Source organism: Lynx rufus, unplaced genomic scaffold (assembly GCF_022079265.1).
Source record: "Lynx rufus isolate CCGP_SWC_20201006 ecotype Redwood Valley unplaced genomic scaffold, mLynRuf1.p SCAF_24, whole genome shotgun sequence".
Classification (NCBI taxonomy): Eukaryota; Metazoa; Chordata; class Mammalia; order Carnivora; family Felidae; genus Lynx; species Lynx rufus.
The window spans coordinates 11,396,488-11,415,519 of record NW_025814839.1 but is presented as its reverse complement, the minus strand read 5'-3'; the positions used below and the strand labels follow the sequence as shown (position 1 = coordinate 11,415,519).

The window sequence follows — 19,032 nt, the reverse complement described above, 5'->3', positions numbered from 1 at the left end:
TCCTCACTCTTCACTTACCAGCTCTGTGACTTCGGGCAGGTCATCTATCCCCTCTGAGCCTTTGTTTCCTCCTTTATAAGTCAAGCTAGTCACACATCTTCCCTGGATGTAGGGAAGAGATCAAAACCAGCAACGAAAGCACGATGCTGGTACCAGGGGGCGTGAATCGTGAGTGGTCACGATGCCAATATATTTCAGCGGCCTTTCTCCAGGACCCCTCAGCAGAGGGCAGGCACACCAGATGGGGAGAAGAGGTGGAGCTGGATGGGAGAGCATGGTGACTGAAGAGAGCTGAGGGGAAATGAGCTGGGGACCAGGCTTGAGGAAGCCACACATGGATTCCAGTGGCAGCGGCAAGGAGACCCAGGACAGCAAGTCTTAGCACAAGGCCAAGCCAAAAGAGCAAGTGGGGTTATTTTTTACTAACATATAAGTGGATGGCAACAAACAAAACTAAGACTCTAGGGCCAGAGTCCTGCAGTGAGGTGCCTACCACCTCAGGCTGTCAGAGAACAGAGGCAATCCCACTGCAGAACCTCCCTGCTCCACGTCCTCTCTGCCTTGACCCCTCACCACTGCTAATAGCAACGAGCTTTCCAGTAAATGTGGAGAAAACGCCTCTCTCTTCCTCTATGCGGGATGGAGGGGGGGTGGGGTACTAAGCATGGAGAAAGGTCCGACACACCGGCTCCAGCCAACCGGGAGCCTGATTTCCTTCGCGAGATTAAGATCTGGACCCAAGGAGCGGTTTCACCCAACCCCCAGCACTTGGCCCAAGATCTTCTGTCAGTTTTCCTCCCTGCAACTCCCTAGAGCAAGGGTTCTTCAGGTCTCTTCCCCCATTTGGCAGCTCGCGGAAAGCTACTTGAAATAGTAACAGCTAGGTCTGAATTAGTAAAGAACTCCAGTTATGGGTGGGCTCGAGCTAAGAAAGAGGCTCTGTGGGCCTCCTGGTTTATTTGGGCCCTGAGAACAGACGCCATCAACACTGGCCTCATTCTTGGAGCTGAGCAATGAATTCTGCCCTTTAAGGGATAACTGAGGGAAGTAGGCCAAACTCTCCTGGTACCAGCAGCCTCCATTCTTGCTGGAGAAATACAGCAGGTAGGTTCTGGAGTCTGGAGCCAGTCACATAGCATGGTGGGGAAAGGAAAGGTAATCGGAGTAATAGAGAGTAATGATGAGCCAGAATCCTGGTGTAAAGTCCTAGCTCCGTCTAGGCTGGCTCTATGGCCTTGGGCAAGTCACTTCACCTATGTAAGGCTAATACCAACTGTTTTGTTGAAGATCAAACAGAAATAACTTCTGTAAAAGTGCTTGGCATTGTGCCTCATCCATTTCAAGGGCTCCATTAAGGGATATCCACAATTATCCTCATAGCTTAGAGAGAACAGGGGCTTTGCAGGCAGATAGACTGAATTTGAAACCTGGCTTCGCTGTTTACTGACTAGCCTGGGGTAAATTAAGTTTTTTGAGTTTCATGCTCCTCAGCTGTGAACAAGGTAGATTCATTACAGGGGAAAAAAATCCTTCCTGCTCTTTCTGCATATACATCCTTCCCAATGTATACTCGACACTGACAACACACCTGAAAAGGAGAAAGCAGAGAAAATCGTCCCAGGGCTCGGTCTGTCCACAGGCTGTCATGGAAGCTGAGGGAAAGATGTGCATTGGGAGGGAGAGTCGAGTCATGGCCTGGCATTCCAGTGAAAGTGGAAACAAAACAAAACAACTGTTTATTTTTCCTTGAATGCACTGCTGGCTGAAATGGCCAGGCAGTTTTACAGAACTTCATTCTCTTAACCAAACATCCCGGCGAAAACAAAAGCAAGAGACACGAGGCTAAAATGGACAAAAGCCGCTGGTCTTGTCCCAGGACAGCCCTTTGCAGCTAAGTGAGCCCCCATGTCTCCCTTTTCCCACCCAATCACTTCACCTCTTCGCAACCAAGTTCAAACTCAATCTCAACAGTGTCACTGCAAATTGTTTATTAAAACACAAAGCAATGGACAGTGAAAAACATCCTGATTTTTTTACTTTTTGGTGGGAGTAGGATGGGGCATGTAAGGGGTAGGGACAGATGGAGACAGCCCAGAAGGAAAGACAGCTCTATCCACCCCCCACTGCTTTCCCGGGCCAGCCAGGTTCAAAGCCCCTCAATCACATCTCACTGTGCTGCTGTAAATGCATGTTGTGGCTACAGTTTGTTTCGCCGCGGCAGGGAGAGGATGGGAATCTAGGAGCTACCAGGCCTACTAAGAACTTGCCACTCTTCTCCAGTACTTGGTATAGAACAGAGCAGCCAGGCCCAATGGGGGGGGGGGGAGGGGAGGGAGGCAGGGGTGGTTTCCTGACAAGCCAGGTTAGGCCAATAATTGTTGAAGAGGCTGCTCTGAGCTCAGAATGGGCAGCTGGTCCTAGTGTGTGAGAACATGGTGGAAGGAGGATCCAAAGAGGGAACTAATCCAGGGTCAAATTTCTTTTCATTCCCTGGATCGTAACACGCCAGGGAAGAGGAGTCAAGAACGCCTCATTCCTGGTTTTGCCGTAAAGACTCTCCCTGCCAATTCTCCCCTCCCACCTGGCAACTCGGCTCTCCTTTCCTGACAGTTGTCCTTTCAAAGGACGGAAAGCACACTTCAGTTTGTTGTTGTTTTCCCTCATACTGAAATAAAGCACTGAAGCTCAAAATAGAGGTGAGAACGAAGTTCTGCTTCTCCTGGTGCTGTGTGCCCCCACCTCACAAGACTGCCTGGATGTGAGAGGTGCCAGGGCCCTCCCTGCCAACTCTAACAGGACTACTGTTTCCCTGGCTGCCGGCACAATCCTGGCTCCTTGTCTTTATGATCCTGGAGGGGGTGGGGGGTGGGAGGGGACTGTCCCAAGAGATCCATCCTGCTCTTTTTCTGCCAGTCCAGCCAGTCCCCAAATTATCTGCTCTTATCAAAACGATTTGGCAGCCGAAGGCAGGCCACCCAAAAGGCAGCTGGGGAAGGACAAACTAGATCGGCAGCAAGCCACCCACGTACAAAGAAGAAATCCGCCCTAGCTGGGCAGCTGACCCACTGATGCCAATCTGGTCTCGTAATAAAATGAGGAAATCTAGCCCTCTTGCCCCAGAAGAGGTCTAAATACAGAAAGAGTCCTAGCTCGGACAGAACGGGAGAAATTACTCTGATCTCTCTGAAGCTTGAACATTAAGGCTTCTTTGCAATATTTTTAGAGCTCTTTGATCCCTAATTATATCTTTCCATAGAAGAGAAGCAGACTTCTAAGATTTCTGAACAGATCCCGGGTGTTTCTGGTTCTGCTTCCGCACTATCACTGAGCCTTACCCCAGGCTCCTTTCCCCCAGGGCCACAGCAGAAGGAGGCCCGAGCATCTCCTCCTCCTCCCCTTGTTTTGAACAGGAGCATCTGTTACTCTCTCACTTTGGAAAGTTCACCTGCTCTCCTAGGTCCTTTGGAGAGGCATAGAGGACAATATTACATGTTGCCACTTGATGCCATTAAGGCTCCTCGAGGCAAGAAGACACTTGAATTAGGTTAGAGCCGGCCAGCAAAGGGGAGGGGGAGAAAGGGATGGGGAAGCAGCCCCACGGCAGGGACTGTAAGACCCCTGCCCAGACCTGAATCTAAAGGGAATGCCCACCCTGGCTCAGAGCAGGAGAGGAAAAGGCACTGTGCTGACCGGGGTGGGTCCTGCCCCAATCTCCAGGGAGGGTAGAGAACCCGTGGACTCTTTCCCTGGTCTTCCCAAGGTGAGCCAATTTCTAGAGAAAGGAGTATATGTGCTAGGAAAGGGAAAATACTACTGCTGTTTTCCGAAGTTCAACTGAGATTCTAGAAGCCATGGCCAGGTCTTCCCAGGAGAAAGTAGAAGCAGGATAAGAAGGAAGAGAAATTCCTTAAAACAGAAGCTTCTCTAAAAAGATAAAGAAGTCAAAACACAATTCCAAAACCAGATTAGTTTCCAGACACAGAAAGGGGCAGGTAAACTTAACTTGAACTTCACCCCATCTCTTCAAAGCCTAATTGACCTCTAATGTGCTCTCCCAATTTCAGGCCAGTATCTCTTAGGCAAACAGTGGAAAAAAGAGAAAAGGTTACATTCTCAAACCAGCCGGTAATGACCCTACAGGCCCTGTGCCGCCCCCACCCCCACCACCCGGGAGTCTAACACCACTGACACTCGAAGATAACCATTTTTCAAGTCACCAGAATTCAAGATATCCACTGAGCAGCTTCTCCTCCATAGTGGAGATGTTACAGAAATATGGATCTGGTTTAGGGGACATGAGTCCCACAGATTATTTCCTGGCAGGATGTTTCAGTCAGCATGAGCGAAACCCAAAAAGGCCAGCTGGCCCCTGACCCAAATCAGAGCTACACTGAAGACTCTCAGTCTATCCCCAGCAGAACATCTTAATGTGGTCCACCCAGAAACTGAACCGAAGCCACATTCCTGGCAAAAGGAGTTTCATCTTGGCCGTCTGCTCTTGGCTTTGGCCAGCTGGGCTCAGGGAGATCTAAAAACCTAGGACAGTGCATGGATCCAGTAGACGAGTCCAGGCCTCCCCTTCCCCAGAGCTAAGCGGCATCCCTCATCACCTCCCCAACCCCAGATAGACTCCCTACAGCGTAGCTGCCTGGTCCTAGCACTAGCTCAAAATACAGGCAGGAGAACAAACAGTGCAAAAAGCAAACGACGAACAGAGTAATTTGTGACGTACACAATACAAAAATAAAAATAAAGAGTGCCCCACCCCACCCCTTTAACCTAAACTTCATGTACCTATATCATCTTGAAGGAGCCCCCCCCACCTCCCCGAACAAAAAAAAAAGCTTTCAAGTTCAGCATCATGGGCCAGCTATGACCAGCCCCGGGCAGCTGTTAGCTGGGTGGACTTGGCTCCAGGGGACTCTACCCCAGCCCCCCACCATACTTCTTCCTGTTTCCTCACTTCTCCTTTAGTTTTTGTGAGCCATAGAAAGATGTTCCTTCCTTTCGGACACAAGCAGAGGAAAATGCCCATCCCTATCCCTGGGCTCAGGGGAAAGGAGTGAGCTTGGAAACAGGGGTGGGCTTGGAAGCAAAGCTGCTTGGCTTACAGTACCGTTAGGAAATGGCCCCAGGAGCCAGGGTTTCCTTCTGAGACTCTGAGTCACTGAAGGGATGGGTTGAGGTGAGTAGGCGGGACCCCTCCTTCCTCAAAGACCCAGGCAAACTAACAAACAAGGCAAAATGGAGGCAGCGAGTCCTCCTTCCTCCTCTTGTCTACTCCATTGACAGTGGCCTACAGCTTTGAGGAGATCTGATGGAAGGGGAACCAAAGCCACTGTCAGAAGCCCAATTAGTCAGGACGTCTATTGCCCTGGGCAAAGGGTGCCCCGGATCAAGGCTACAGGATGCCATCCTTCAAAGCAGGGAGCTTTGTGAAGCACTCCAGGAAGTGTTCCTCTTATTGCGGCCTCAGACCACAGTCATCCAGATGCCTGACTCAATCCCCTACTACTGAGGCCTAAGTCACAGCTAAAATAAAGGGCTCCCACTCTCAAAGGACTAAATGCTGGCCCAGAGTAACTCATTAAGAGCCAAAACCCAGGCCATGAGCCCAAGAGCTACTTACTTTGTCACACAAGCAATTCAAATGCGTGGAGCTCTTCAAACACATTAAAAAAAAAAAAAAAAAAAAAAAAGACAAAATTAAACACATTCTAAAAAGATCAGCCTGGTCTGAGATTCTATGCTGCTCTAGCCCAAGCGGAAGCTAACCCTGCTGCTTTCCATCCACAAAACTCTGTGTAGCTTGGTTGGGTCCTCCCTCATTGTTGCTCTAACTGGGAAAAGAATAACAGTGACCAGAAAGAAAGGCAACAGGGAACCTTCATTTCCTGTACAAGTTTTTCCAGGGAATTGAAGACAGCCACTTGATGCTAAGGCTGGCTTCAGAGCTGCCAGGACTATGGCTGACTAGAAATCTTTCAACTCCGTCACGCCAAGAACCCAACTGCAGCTCAGACAGGGAAATGAAAGGAAAGGCGTAGACTGCTAGGATCGGGAAGAGGCGCCAGTGGGCCAGATATAGACAATGAGTCTAATTTCTTGGGGCAGCTCTAGGCATAAACCAAAACTGGTTGACTTGTGACACAGAAGGACATGGGAATAAATGAACATCAGATACTAGATAGACACTCTAAACAGTGGTCAGTCACTTAGTAGGGCTCAAGTCTCTGAGGTGGCTCTTAAGTTATGCTAACATAAGCCTTTTCTAATCCAAAGACCAGAAAAGACTTTTAAGGTCAAGTGTTCTGTTGCTGCAGGCTGGAAAGCATCCCTGTCCCCTGGCAGCAAGACCCTACAAAGGGGCCAGTAAAAGAACTGCTGGGTCAGGTCCTCCTGGCTGCTGGCTCAGAGATCCAGGGAGGGAGGTACCAACAAGGTGAGGTGGTAGAGGATAAGACATTCAAGCGGAGGGAACCCCAAATCCCCAGGTCGCCTTCCCTTCTTGGCAATAACTTAGCGGGATGATTGAGAGAGAGAGAAGAGATTTCAAATGGGCCAGATTAAAGGGGGAAAAAAATGAGAAGAAATCAAAGTCCCCAACAGGCACTGAAATCAAAATGATTTGTTGTGGTAACAAGTCAGAGGCAACTTGAGGACCTGACATAAACTAATCGTCTTGGATACCAGACAGTCCTCTAACTGGCATATGTCAGGGAGACAAGCAATGACAAAGCGCAAACACTTAAGGTGGAACCATCACTGGGCTGAAACCAGAAAGGCTTCCAAGCAAGGAAGTATCTAATTTTCTTTTCTTTTTTTTTTTTTTAATCCCCCTTCTGTTTTCGTCTTTATCATACAAATTATACACCTTCACACATACACAAAGCACACACACTTTCAATCCCAGGACATCTGAAAACTTATCTGGACATAACTTCAGAACATACCCAACTCCCAGCGCTGGTCTTCTCAGGTAATAAGATGACATTTCCCTGCTGTTAATTTCTAACCTAAAAAAAGGAACCACGTCTGCTCTGGGTTCAGAGTCCTTTCCACTAGGTGTGCAGATGGGGCTCCTTGAACATGGAGGATCTGCTTCACCTTAAGTACCCTGGAGAGGAAAGAGACGGCTGGGGCCAGCCACAAAGAGAGCACGAGGACTGAAGCAGGGCTGGGACCAGTGGTGGATAAGGGCTGCTCTCTACCCACTCTGCCTCTTTTTTTCTCCTTTAATTTTTGTGTGTGGTTTTGTTTGTTTGTTTGTCTGTTAATCACTGTGAAAAATACAGAAACCAAAACCAACATGTTCGGTTTCTTTCCCACACCCCTTCACCCTGTTCAGGATGGTATTTGTTCTCACAACCGGCAGAGGCAGAAGAGGGTTGGAATGAAGACTCCAAAGGCCACCAGGATGGGAAACATGAGGCTGCTGTTGTCCGAGGCATAGGGGTTGGGCGTGCGGGGGCCTGACTGCACCCGATTCTTATTGGTCTGTCTTTTGAGATTAGACCCTTCATCGTATTCTTCTTCTTCTTCTTCCTCTTCTTTCTTCTCCAGTCCTGGATGAGGCTGCAGCTTTGGTACATCTGCCACAAGAAAGTAGACATCTTTTAAGTAAGACCCACACCATTTAAAAAAAAAATTTTTTTTAATGTTTATTTATTTTTGAGAGAGAGAGACAGAGTGCGAGCAGGGGAGGGGCAGAGAGGGAGACACAGAATCCAAGGCAGGTTCCAGGCCCCGAGCTGTCAGCACAGAGCTTGACGCAAGGCACGAACCCACAAACCATGAGATCACAACCTGAGCCAAAGTCGGATGCTCAACCGACTGAGCCACCCAGGTGCCCCAAGACCCACACCATTTAAGTGAGACCCTTAAGAGCCATAAATGAGCCACAATAAAGAGATGCTATGACCTATGCAAGGTCTACAGCAAAAAAAACAGATGGAGCAGAAACAACTCCTGGCCTAGAGAATAGCAGATGGCCGCAAACACCAGTCTTTTTTAGATTTAACTAAAATGTCGTAGAAGCCCTACCCCAGGGAGGCTTCCTATCACCTTCCTTTTCTCCTTCTTCAGAACCGTGAGGACTGGACTGAACAGTGGCAATGACTCGACACCCAAAACTTAACCTTTTCAAATCCCTTCTGCAGCCTCCACAATCCCATGTGCCCTTCTGATTCACACAGCAACTGAGGAAAAGCTGAGCTACAGGGCCCTGGGTTGTCAGCACACACCACCCCTCTGTTCTGCCTGCTCCTTAGGGACTCAAGCTACAAATCTGTTTTTGTGGCAAGACATCTGCCTAGATGTCATAACACCAGCATCTTGGGACACATCAAGACAACAGGATGAGCTCCGTGTTGCATTAAGGATGAGTTTCGGGAAAGGGTACAGAGGCCAAATGGAAGAGAAAAGTCACTAAGACACCAGCTTTCTGTGCAAAAATCAGCCTGGGAAGCTGGCAGCCAGGATCATCTCAATGCTGAGAAAGTGATATATCCTAAGGCTGGATCCCAAGGACAAGAAGACATTCGGAAGTGGACTTTTGTCCAGTGCGGTTGAGCAATGCCCGAGAGCACACCGAAACGCTGAAAGACTCCTCCCTCTTTTGCCTTTTCCCTTTCTGCCCCCAGGAAATTGATGTCAAAGAAAGAGAATAAGGACAGGTTTTAGGCGATTCCAAGACTAGAAGGGTCGAGGCACACCAGTAGGTACCATTATTAAGCCCCATTTACAGTGAACTTAAAGGAATTTGTCCAAAACCAAACAGCTGATTAAGTGGCAGCAGCAAAATCTGAACACAGACCTTACTCCAAAGCTATGGTCAGCACCATGCTGCACTCCGTCCCCATCCATCTGACTTTGGATTCCCCACAATTTGGCTTTAAGTGTTTATACAAAAGTGAATGGCTAAATTATTCCCCCAAGGCTTTCCTCAATCATATCCTTCAGACCAAGGCAAAAAAGCAAGTTAAAAACACCACTTACCATCCACTGTCCCAGCCATGATGTAGAGTGCACAAACTTTGGGATTGTCATAGTACCCCTGGGAAATGGGAGAACCAGGGTCAGCACCACACAGCAGTAAACATTCCCCCACCCCCACTCTTTTAAACATCTCCTCAGCTGGGAAGGCAGAGGGAGAGCATTACCTTTACAAACTCGATGTAGAGTTTCCCTGTGAAGGTGGACACCTCCCCTTGGACACTCAGCTTTCCCTTTCTGATGCTCATAGGGATGATTTCATCATGAGCTGTGCTGTGCCCAACACGATCAAAGATGTCCAAGTCCTTCACCACGACATGGCCATTCAGTCGCACATCAAATACCTTCCACGATTAAAAAAAAAAAAAGAAAGAGAGACAATGTCAAAACCATCAGCTTCATACTCCTTTAGCAGCTGGACATCATGTACCTGCTTGGGCTTCAAGTTCAGAAATAATTTTTAAAATGAAAGAGCTGGATATAGTCAAGGGTAAAGAGTTCTTTACATGAGCCAAATCAAAGCCATGTTCCTTCATGGTCAAGGTCTCATACTGGCCTTAGGAAACAAAGAATATAAACAAAAAGCTCAACATGGGAAAAAAAAAAAAAAGCTCAACATGGAAAGAAGGAAATTCATAAGAAGAGACAGGAAAAGAATAAGGCTAAAAAACAAGAAGGTGCTGACAAGTAAGGAAGACGACCAGGATCAGTTAGTTGCCAAGAACTAAGATTCTGGCATTGCCTTCTGTCACCAACCCCCAAGGCAAGCGCAGCCTTGTGAGCAATGGGACATCGCTTCTCGAGGGGCAGAAGGAATCCAGCTTCTCCTCAAAGCTCACCTGTTCCTCCCTTCTGGGGAGGCTCTTACATTCTCTGGCCCATAGCAGGGGACTATCCAAGAGTGGCAATGTCCCACTGACCAGGCCTCACCTTCTGCTGGGACTGTGCAAAGTAGACCTCAGCAAATTTCAACACCAGCACGTAGTCCCCCTCCTCCTTGATGGGCACTTCGTAGCCAAAAGTCTCCTCATTGTACCGCTCTGTTTGATACAGGATCTGGTCCTCAGGGTTGGAACGCAGGATTGGCAGTTTCATACCATAGTCGGAGGCTGGGGACAAAAGACAAAGAGACACCACATCAGAGGCAAGACACACAAAAATTGCAGAGACCCCACAACTGCCAGAGCCATTTCTGGGGCAATGCTAGTAACCCTCCCAGGGGAAGGAGCCACCCCCTCTGCATCTGGCTTTAAAGTGACCAGACACAAAGGCAAGCATTAGAGAGCCTAATGGCTCTAAGGAAGAAAAAGTGAAAGAAACCAAACACTAGTCACCCCAACAGCTCCCTAACCCTCAGAGAAGAACTTCTTAGAAGCTTGTTAAAATGACTTTCCTCAACCGCAGAGAGTGACAGGAAGAAAACAGGCAAAAGCTACAGCTCCTGGCTCCCTGAGAGGGGAGCTTCAGAGAAACCTCATAAAACAGGGGGGGATGGCCAAGAACTCTGCAAGACCATTAAGTTCAAAGAGTTTTTTTCACTCAGAAAAGCTCAAGGGTCTAAAACAAACAGGAAATGTTAGGCAAGTCATTCTGCATTGTCTTTACTACAAATAAGATACCAGCTTAGTTGCTTTTTATAATTTTCATTCACAAAGTTCCAAGGGTGGTAAATACCAGAGAAACATGCTCACAAAAAGAAGGGCGTGATACTCGCTAATTTCTTTTACATGCAAGCACCTTACTTCCCACAAACTCACAAAACTGAACCTCACCTACTCTCTCCTGAACGTATCCCCAGTTAATCCAAAAGAGTTTAGAACCAAAAAGTTCCTAATGTAGCCCCAGCACCTAACAAAGTCGCTGGCACATAAACAGGCACTCAAGATGATTCGCTGAACCAACAAACAGCAACTAAGGAGGTGCCTGAGCAGCAGTGAAGCCATGCTATTCTTTCCATAGGGCTAAGCCATCCTCGCAGGAAGAAAATCTGCCAAGGTCCTATTGGCACCTCTGGCCTAAGATGCCCAAGTCCTGGGGGAGCCACCTTTCCCATCTCACACACTGATAAGGAATAAGGCAGGGTAAAAGTAAAAAGTTAGAGGTGCCTGGCTGGCTCAGTTGATACAGCATGTGACTCTTAACCTCAGAGTCATGAGTGTTCATGCCCCACACTGAGGGTAAAGCTTACATTTAAAAAAAAAAAAAAAAAAAGGTAAAAAGTTACATACCTTGAGTCAGTATCAAAAAGCCAAAAACAGGGGCGCCTGGGTGGCGCAGTCGGTTAAGCGTCCGACTTCAGCCAGGTCACGATCTCACGGTCTGTGAGTTCAAGCCCCGCGTCGGGCTCTGGGCTGATGGCTCAGAGCCTGGAGCCTGTTTCCGATTCTGTGTCTCCCTCTCTCTCTGCCCCTCCCCCATTCATGCTCTGTCTCTCTCTGTCCCAAAAATAAATAAACGTTGAAAAAAAAAAAAAAAAAAAAAAAAAAAAAAAAAAAGCCAAAAACCTCTACTGCCCCCAGCCCTCTTCCCCCAACCTTAGTAGGAGACAAGATTACACATGTTTTTCTCCCCCGACCACATAACAAATTAAACTGGGGTCTTGCCTCAAATATTAGACACTGACTGCACTCCAGCCTCAGAGATGAATAGCTACGCTTCCTCCTTCAGAGAGTAGCCTCTCTGACTCCTTTATCCTGTAAACACAATGAGGTTTCCCAGTGCTCCATAATCTACTTTCCAAACTGCAGACTTAGCAATGATTTCAGTACACCTGCCTCGTCTCTCCTCCAGCCTGGGATTAAGATTTCAAGACCACCTTCCAATCTCGCATGATGACTCTGAAGACATTTGGCACCTAGATCCTTTGGGAGATGTCCAGGAGCAGTCATCCCTGGAGCTTTATCATCTGAATCACCACAACTCCAACAGGATCTTTTATCTCTAAGGAAGGTGAAAGAGTAACTAAAAGAGCCAGTGGCTAAGGTCAAGCCCTCAAAAAAATAAACATAACTGTTAACAGTTCCTGTAAGTGAACAGTTAGCCGTGACATCAGATGGACCTGATGAGACAATGCAACAGGAAACTCATTGCGCTTTTGTCTTCAGGCTTTTTTCTTTTTATTTCTTCTCAAGAAATCAAAGGGTGGCCAAGTAGCACTACAAAGGATGGACTGCCAACATGCCTCAGCTCTTTCCCAGGCTTAAACCCTTATACCAGGAAGATTAAAAGACTGCTATTTCTCTTCCACTTGAGCTCTAAGAATTCCCTTCTTCCAGGAGGACCATGATCCTTACAAATTTGGAACATTAACTACATTTGCTTTTTACACACACAGGAAATTTTGTACATGTGTGGGGAATCTTTTTTCTTTCTTTCTTTCTCGTGAGCGGAAAAAGTGAGAAACTGACAGTAATGTAATCTGTAAGAGCCGCAGTCTCACAACTAACAAAACTCAGCCATGTGAATAAAAACTACTTAACAACCTTGGAATTACCTTTAAATATTTTTCCTATAAAGCCCAAGTGGCTTTCCCAGGAGATCTGCCACATGCAAAGTTGCATTTGTCCAAGTCCCAAGTGATGCAGAAGTAAAAAGGGTTTCTTTCTTTCCCCTTTAGACTTTAGGTATTCACAGCTAAACAGATCTAAAATACAGTGACGTGTACACAGTCAGCACACTGCTGAAGTTGGCACAATATAGCTCAGACAGTTAACCAGAAAGGAAGGCGGCCAAAGGGCCTACATTATGTCTGCTGCTTCTTAGTTCGGGACAATGGAGGAACCAGGCTGTTTGAAAAATTCAGCCCCAGTGTGAGAGTAAGACAGGCCTGGATTTGAATCCTGGCTCCGCCGCCTACCATGTGGTGTGGAACGATTTGTCTTCTCACCTATAAAATGGGGATAACACCTATCCCACAGGTTGCATGTAGGGAGATCTGTAAACAGCTTAACACAGTGCCTCATAGAGACACAGACAGACATAAAGGTATGCCACCCAGGCAAGCATATGCACACAATAAGCACCAAAAAAAAAAAAAAAAGATGCCTCCACTCCCAGGAGTTTAGGGAATGGACCAAGTGGAAATGGAAGTAATAAAAAATTGGAAAACTGCGGTGAGGAACCACAGCAGTGAAAAAGCCAGAATGAGCTGGAAGCTGTCCTACACGAGACCACCACTGCAGAGCTGCTGTGGCACCCCACCCTTGCCACCCCGAGGTTAGGCCTCCCACCTGACCGCTAGCTTATTCTTCTCAGTCACTTCCTTCTCACGCAAGGCGAGTCCATAAAGAATTATTCTGAATGCACTGAGGCGGGGAACCTTGAGGATTCGGTTAATCAAAAAGGAAGGGCCAAAGGGCCTACATTATGTCTGCTGTTTCTTACTTAGTTCAGGACAATGGAGGAGCCAAGCGACTTAAAAAATTCAGCTCCAGTTTGAGAGTAAGACAGGCCTGGATTTGAACCCTGGCTCTGCAAACTACTATATGATTTGGAACAGATTATTATCTCTAGGTGTTTTTTCACCTGTAAAATGGGGATACCGCCTACCTAAGTTCTCTACCTGTGAACTTCTGCTACTTAGAGGGCCTGCAGATGAAGCCGGCCTCTTAGGTGAAAGTATGGAGAGAAAATTCTAAACAAATCCCACAGCCTTAAGCAAATCAGACACAGCAGTGACCCTCAGCATCTTTCATGCTCTAATCCCCCCAGAGCCAAATCCCTCCCCAGCCAAAAGGAAGGCTGCCCAGAAAAGGGTCTTCCTTAGGCCTGCAGAATTAGTAATCTAATAGGTTCAGGCCCTTAGCCACCTTTTTTCCCCTCTGGAACCATGTTCTGCCCCACTTGTAACTTCATGTGAAAGGTTATCAAGAACAGAGAAAGAGAGAGACACTTAAACCCACTCTGGGCAAGAGAGTTTTCAGACTCAGGTCACTGATTTCTAGAGCACGAGAAGTTATAGTACGAAGGAAAACAAGGCCCAGAGAGGTAAGGCCTGTTCTTCAAGGTCATACAAATGATTGGCAGATATCTTTTTATGAAGAGGAAATAGCCTCTCCTAAAACCAGGCCAAGTCCTGGGCCCTCAGGCCAAATAACCAGGCCTTTTCCTCCTGAGTCAGGAGGAACCCAGAATGAGCAAGAACCTGGAATTTGCAGCATGCCAAAGCCCCAAGTTGAGCACTCTATAGTGGTATTTCCATCTGGTGAAGCCCACAAGTTGAAAAAGCCTTTCCCGGGCTATGAGGATCTCCTGTGAGCACTAGCTACCCTCAAGGCAGAAATGAAATTCAATAAACATTATGAAGTGCCTTTGAAAGCAAAAGCCACTAGGTGCCCTAAGCCACTCACGGTTACAAGAATGCTGAACTACAAAGACACTATAGAGAAACACCAAGTTCAAAAGCAGGCCAAACCCTTATCTGGATTAACTTGGCAACAAATGCCTAAATCCATTCAACATAAAACGAACCAATGCTGGAAACAATATCGCCGGCATGTGGCAAAAGAAATTAGACATACAGCTCCTACTGCAATTAGTGTAATAGCTGCATGGAGCAAGGGTCTCCAAATACCTGGCACATCCCACCCAAACAGTGCCAGGGAAGGGAAGGCAGAGTGAACAGCTACACTTCCCTTGGTGGCACCGACTCCTTAGCACAGAAACTACAGAGATGCCTCTGGAGAATGGAAGCTGAATCGAATCTAAGACCCAGATCTAAGGCCACCAAAATGCTACTCTCAGTCAGGAACCCAGTAAGTGCAATGATGCAACAGGCTGGTCCAAGCCACAGTTGACAACCAGCCTCCACTCTCCATCCACCCCTTCCTACCGCTACTATTCATGGCCCCTGTCTGTTACACTCTGACAGAGTGGAGCAGGGAACCTCTGTTTATAGAGCACCCCAAAGGCTGGGGTCCAAGACAGGATTCCAATACACACGAGCTTTGGTAGGTCTCATGTAATTTTACCTGCTACAATAAACCCCTCCAAAGAAATTGCAACCATGAGCCAATAACCCAAGGACAGAGAGCCTGGCTGACTGCTGACCAGCACCACACCCTCCCCCTGCAAATCACCTGCACCAGCAAATTAAAACCAGGATTTCTGAACTGGGAACTGAACCGGCATGGTCTTAGCTTTTTCCTCTGCACAATAAACCTAATAGGATCATGTAATATGTAAAGCCTGGTATCTGTCAAGTGAAAGAAACCATCTGCACGCGTCCTCACCATTCCTATCTCAAGAGGTAAAGTCCACAAACGGTCTCTAGTTTCCTCAAGAGCTCCTTCCTCCCTGCCCACACCCATGAAGAAAGAGGAAGGGTCCAGGATGGAGACAGCAGTGACCTCGTGCTTATGTGAAGTCTGGCTTTGGCGGCTGTTACAGCTGCTAAAGACCGGGGCCCTGACTCAGCTGAACCCAGCCCACTGAGACCTACATGCCAGGGCCAAGTAAATTCCAAGACAAACACAGAACTTCAGAAAACGGCCCTGTGTCCCAACATCCTCACATGTATGGAAGCAATAAACCCTCGAATACAACAAACTCCGGGACACTGCAATTAACTTGGAAGAACTAAGTTAAACCCTTTCGTAAAGGCAAGAGCCAAATCTGGGCATCGTGGAAAGAATGAGAGAAAGTCTGTCTCTTAGCTTTCTGGAGATGGCACACTGCCAATTTGGCAGCCTCTGAACCCAGCATACAACATAAATCTCCTTCCAACACACGAAATAAGGAACTTCCCTCTTAAACCTGTTGTCCAATCCCACTTAACAGAAGAAAAGAGTCTAGAGCAGATTTTCCCAAAGTCTGGTCTGAGGATGCCCAACATCAGAAGCCCCTGGTGCAGAAACGTGGGTTTAATCTATTAGGTCTGGAATCTGCATTTTTAGCCAGCTCCCCCCCACCCCCACCCCCACCCCGCCATTCTTACACGAACTTTGAGAACTGCGCAGCTCTGTGAAAACTACTGTTGCTGGTCAGTTAAGTCAGAATCATTTTCCCCATACACTGGAATCCTACCCCTCAAGACTTCTTAGGGTAGGCGCTACACGCTCTACACACTCTCGGATAGAATACTCCGATGGTTCCACTGGCTGACCCAGTTGACACTCCACCAGCCTCACGTGCAGGATGGCTTCAGTACAACCACCCTCTGGGGTGGCCTCAGCTTCTACTTTTGAGCACACATAGTCCTCACTCTAAAGGGGGGAGCAGGAGGAGGCTACAATCAAACTTTCCTGGCTCATCGTCTTCGAAGATTCCTTTCTATTCCGGCTAAGAATCACGCCCCGCTCCTGCAGAAGGGGTAAGGAAGGCGGCCGATTTCTGGGATGGCAAGAATCTAGCAGGAACGGTCGTAATACAGCACAGCAAAACCACCCAGGCCTGGGACACTGATAACCTACGACCCGTGAGGCCTCGAGGTGGCAACAAGCCGCCCTCGTCTTTAGTTTCCCAGATCGGCTGGAAGAGAGGGGTTAAGAAAATGCAGGATGTGAGGTCCAAATATAACTTCTCGCCAACTCTGCCTCAATCTCTCTTCGTAGCTTCGAGACCGCGCCAGGCTCTGAGCTCTGACCAGGTCCCTGAGGAAACCGCAGAGACAGACTTGGCTCCGGAGACGTGGCCCCAGGGTCGAGGAAGGGGCTCAGAGCCCGCAGCCCTCGGTCGACTGCGCCCAGCACGGCAGGCCCCGGATCCCACGGCTCGGCTGAGGGGCTCTCACCTCGGCCCACCCGACCTTCCAATGGGTCCTTGCGGAAGTGGATCCCGTGCACGTCCACATGCGCCTCGCCGCCCGCGTTGACGGCCCAAATGACGCTCTCGGGCAGCCCGGCCCCCGCCGAGCAGACCACGCCGAGCCCCGGCCCCCGGAGCGCCGGCGGCAGCAGCAGCAGCAATAGCAGTTGCAGGAGCGCCACGCCGGCTCCCTCAACCGCCCGGGCCTCCAGCATGGCGGCCACCACAGCGGGGGCAGCCTCCGCCGACCCTCGTCCTCAGTCGGCCGCCAGGCCGCCCCGGGCTCAGAAAAACAGCGCCACGGGCCGCTCTGCTTCAGTCGCCGGGGACATGTCGCTCTCAGGCCTCCTTCTCAGCCACGGGTGCCGCCTCCCACCTTAGGAACAACCTACCCCGCCGCCCAGCCCCCCACGACCCTACAGCCAATCAGCGCCCGGCCCTCATTAATTACCCATCGCCCAGCCGGGAGACGCCCGTCCATTGGCTTCCGGGCGAGGGAAAGGGCGTGGCTACTCCCAGGAGCCAGCCCAACCAACAGGCTCGAGAGGGAGCGCGCGCAGAGGTGGGGAGTTCGGTTGAAGCGGCGGTTCAATGCGGAAGTGGCGGGGTGCAGCGCCCAGGCGGCCCCGGAATCCTGCAGCTGAATAGGAAAGGTGGCCTGGGAGGGAAGGTTTAGAGTAGGGCGCACTGACACGTCGCCAACACTTCCGGTGCTCCAGATCCTGGGACCGAATAGGCTCCGGGTAGGGGTGCGTTGCCCACTTTCCCGCCCCCTCTTTTCTCAGGGAGAGGCATGAACATAAGCTCTAGTAGGAGAAGCAGTGGAAACTCTTTCGACCCGAGCCTCAGTCTTTTTCTCTGTGTGAGGCAAAAAACCCATCCTCTCCTAGACAGGTTGCTAGCACAGGTCTTCAGGGAGAGAGTCCCACGGGGACAAGACCCCGCCCCCACCCCTTAGCGAGCTCTGGGCTGGTGGTAGCGTCCAGACGGCCGTCCAATCAGAAGGCTCCAACGCAGCGGAAATGCGTGGCCTTGTGGGGGAGGGGCTCCTGGCTACCCAGGTATCCTTGGCGACAGCCTGGGTCCGTCCCAGCGACTCAGGGGCGGGATCGGGACTTCCCCAACCCCGGTGAGCGGAGTCGCGCGTGGTACCCAGCCTGTAGGTGTACGCGTGACTCGAGCTCCCTTTCTGCTCTTTGGCATTTCACCCAGCGCTTTCCTACATTGGCGATCTCTGCGCTGTGGTCACTGTCCAAACCCCCCCTCTTCAGACAGATAAACTGAGGCCCAGAGAGGGACTCAGTGTTGGCCAAAAGGTCACACTGCAAGTTTAGGGCAGGGCCAGGGCAAATTCCACAAATATTTTTTGAGACCCTACTAGTATGGTTGGCAGAGGTAGTAGATAAAATACAGGAAGCCCAATTAACTTTGAATTTCAGGTAAACAAATGGGACATACTATGAAAAAATAATTCATATTTTGTTTAAAATCCAATTTTAACTGGGCTTTTTGCATTTTACCTAACAACCCTACCTACTACGTGCCAGGCAATGAACTTTGTGCAGCAGTGAACAAAAACACCCAGGGTCCTGAATGAGAATTGCAGACTTTGAACTACCCACAGCTCAATTATTTAGCTAGAACAGAGATAAAGGAATGCAATGAGATACCAAAATCGAGAGGATCCATGGGGGATATGGAAATGCACCATAATTCCTTGCCCAGCCCCCAAGGTCAGACCCCACAGGGTTAACTTTTAGAGTGTCCGCCCTCCTGGTCCCACTTTTTCCCTCCATAATTTGCAAGGATCTGGACTAGCTTGCTCCCACAGACATGTAAATGTCTCAAGGCACCTCTGAAGTCCTGCACTAGGGTTTCTTATCCCATTCTCCACTTCTCTGAAAACTCATCTTTGGAGAAAACTGACAAGTCAGCGCTTGAATAGCCCTCAGAGCAGGAGTATGGTGCAAATGGGAAACACAGGTACAAAGAGGTGATGGAGGTTTCCTCCCTCCCAGGCAGCTGACCTGTAGAGCCACACACTAAACTACCTACAGGAGCTCTTGTTTATTTTACCTTTAAGGTAGTGTAGTCCAGGAGAAACTATCACAAAAATGGATTAAATCTTTGGGGAGGACTCAAAAGACCTAACCTTAAGCCTTCTCTCGGTTCCCCAGATCCTTGGTCACCCCACGAGATGACTAGGATACTTGGCTAGCTCCCATTGGGCTCCTCAGATTCCATTCCTGACTGGGCTACCTTTGTACAGAGGAGTCTGGCCCAGCTTTTTGAGAT

The 19,032-nt window shown here is 48.9% G+C and overlaps 1 protein-coding gene across 2 annotated transcripts; it reads right to left on the bottom strand.

The window, feature by feature from the left end:
• Window positions 1-1,713: 1,713 nt before the first annotated feature.
• Window positions 1,714-17,087, bottom strand: MLEC (malectin). 2 transcript variants are annotated; one of them, XM_047088075.1, is made up of 5 exons: window positions 16,724-17,087; window positions 9,925-10,103; window positions 9,162-9,338; window positions 8,998-9,055; window positions 7,274-7,592 (listed from the first exon to the last, which is right to left on the bottom strand). In XM_047088075.1, exons 1-5 carry the CDS (start codon window positions 16,950-16,952, stop codon window positions 7,363-7,365), a joined length of 873 nt encoding a protein of 290 aa, XP_046944031.1. In that variant the 5' UTR covers window positions 16,953-17,087; the 3' UTR covers window positions 7,274-7,362. The 2 variants fall into 2 exon arrangements, with proteins under 2 accessions (XP_046944032.1, XP_046944031.1); XM_047088076.1 differs by lacking the exons at window positions 8,998-9,055; window positions 9,162-9,338 and having other exon boundaries at window positions 1,714-7,592.
• Window positions 17,088-19,032: the final 1,945 nt, after the last annotated feature.

Excerpts from the sequence above, each read along its gene's own strand:
- MLEC (XM_047088075.1), bottom strand. The coding sequence starts at position 16,952 with ATGCTGGAGGCCCGGGCGGTTGAGGGAGCCGGCGTGGCGCTCCTGCAA. Across the intron at positions 10,104-16,723 it reads GGAAGGTCGGGTGGGCCGAG|CCTCCGACTATGGTATGAAA; the intron begins GTGAGAGCCCCT and ends TTTTGTCCCCAG. Across the intron at positions 9,056-9,161 it reads TCTACATCGAGTTTGTAAAG|GGGTACTATGACAATCCCAA; the intron begins GTAATGCTCTCC and ends CCCATTTCCCAG.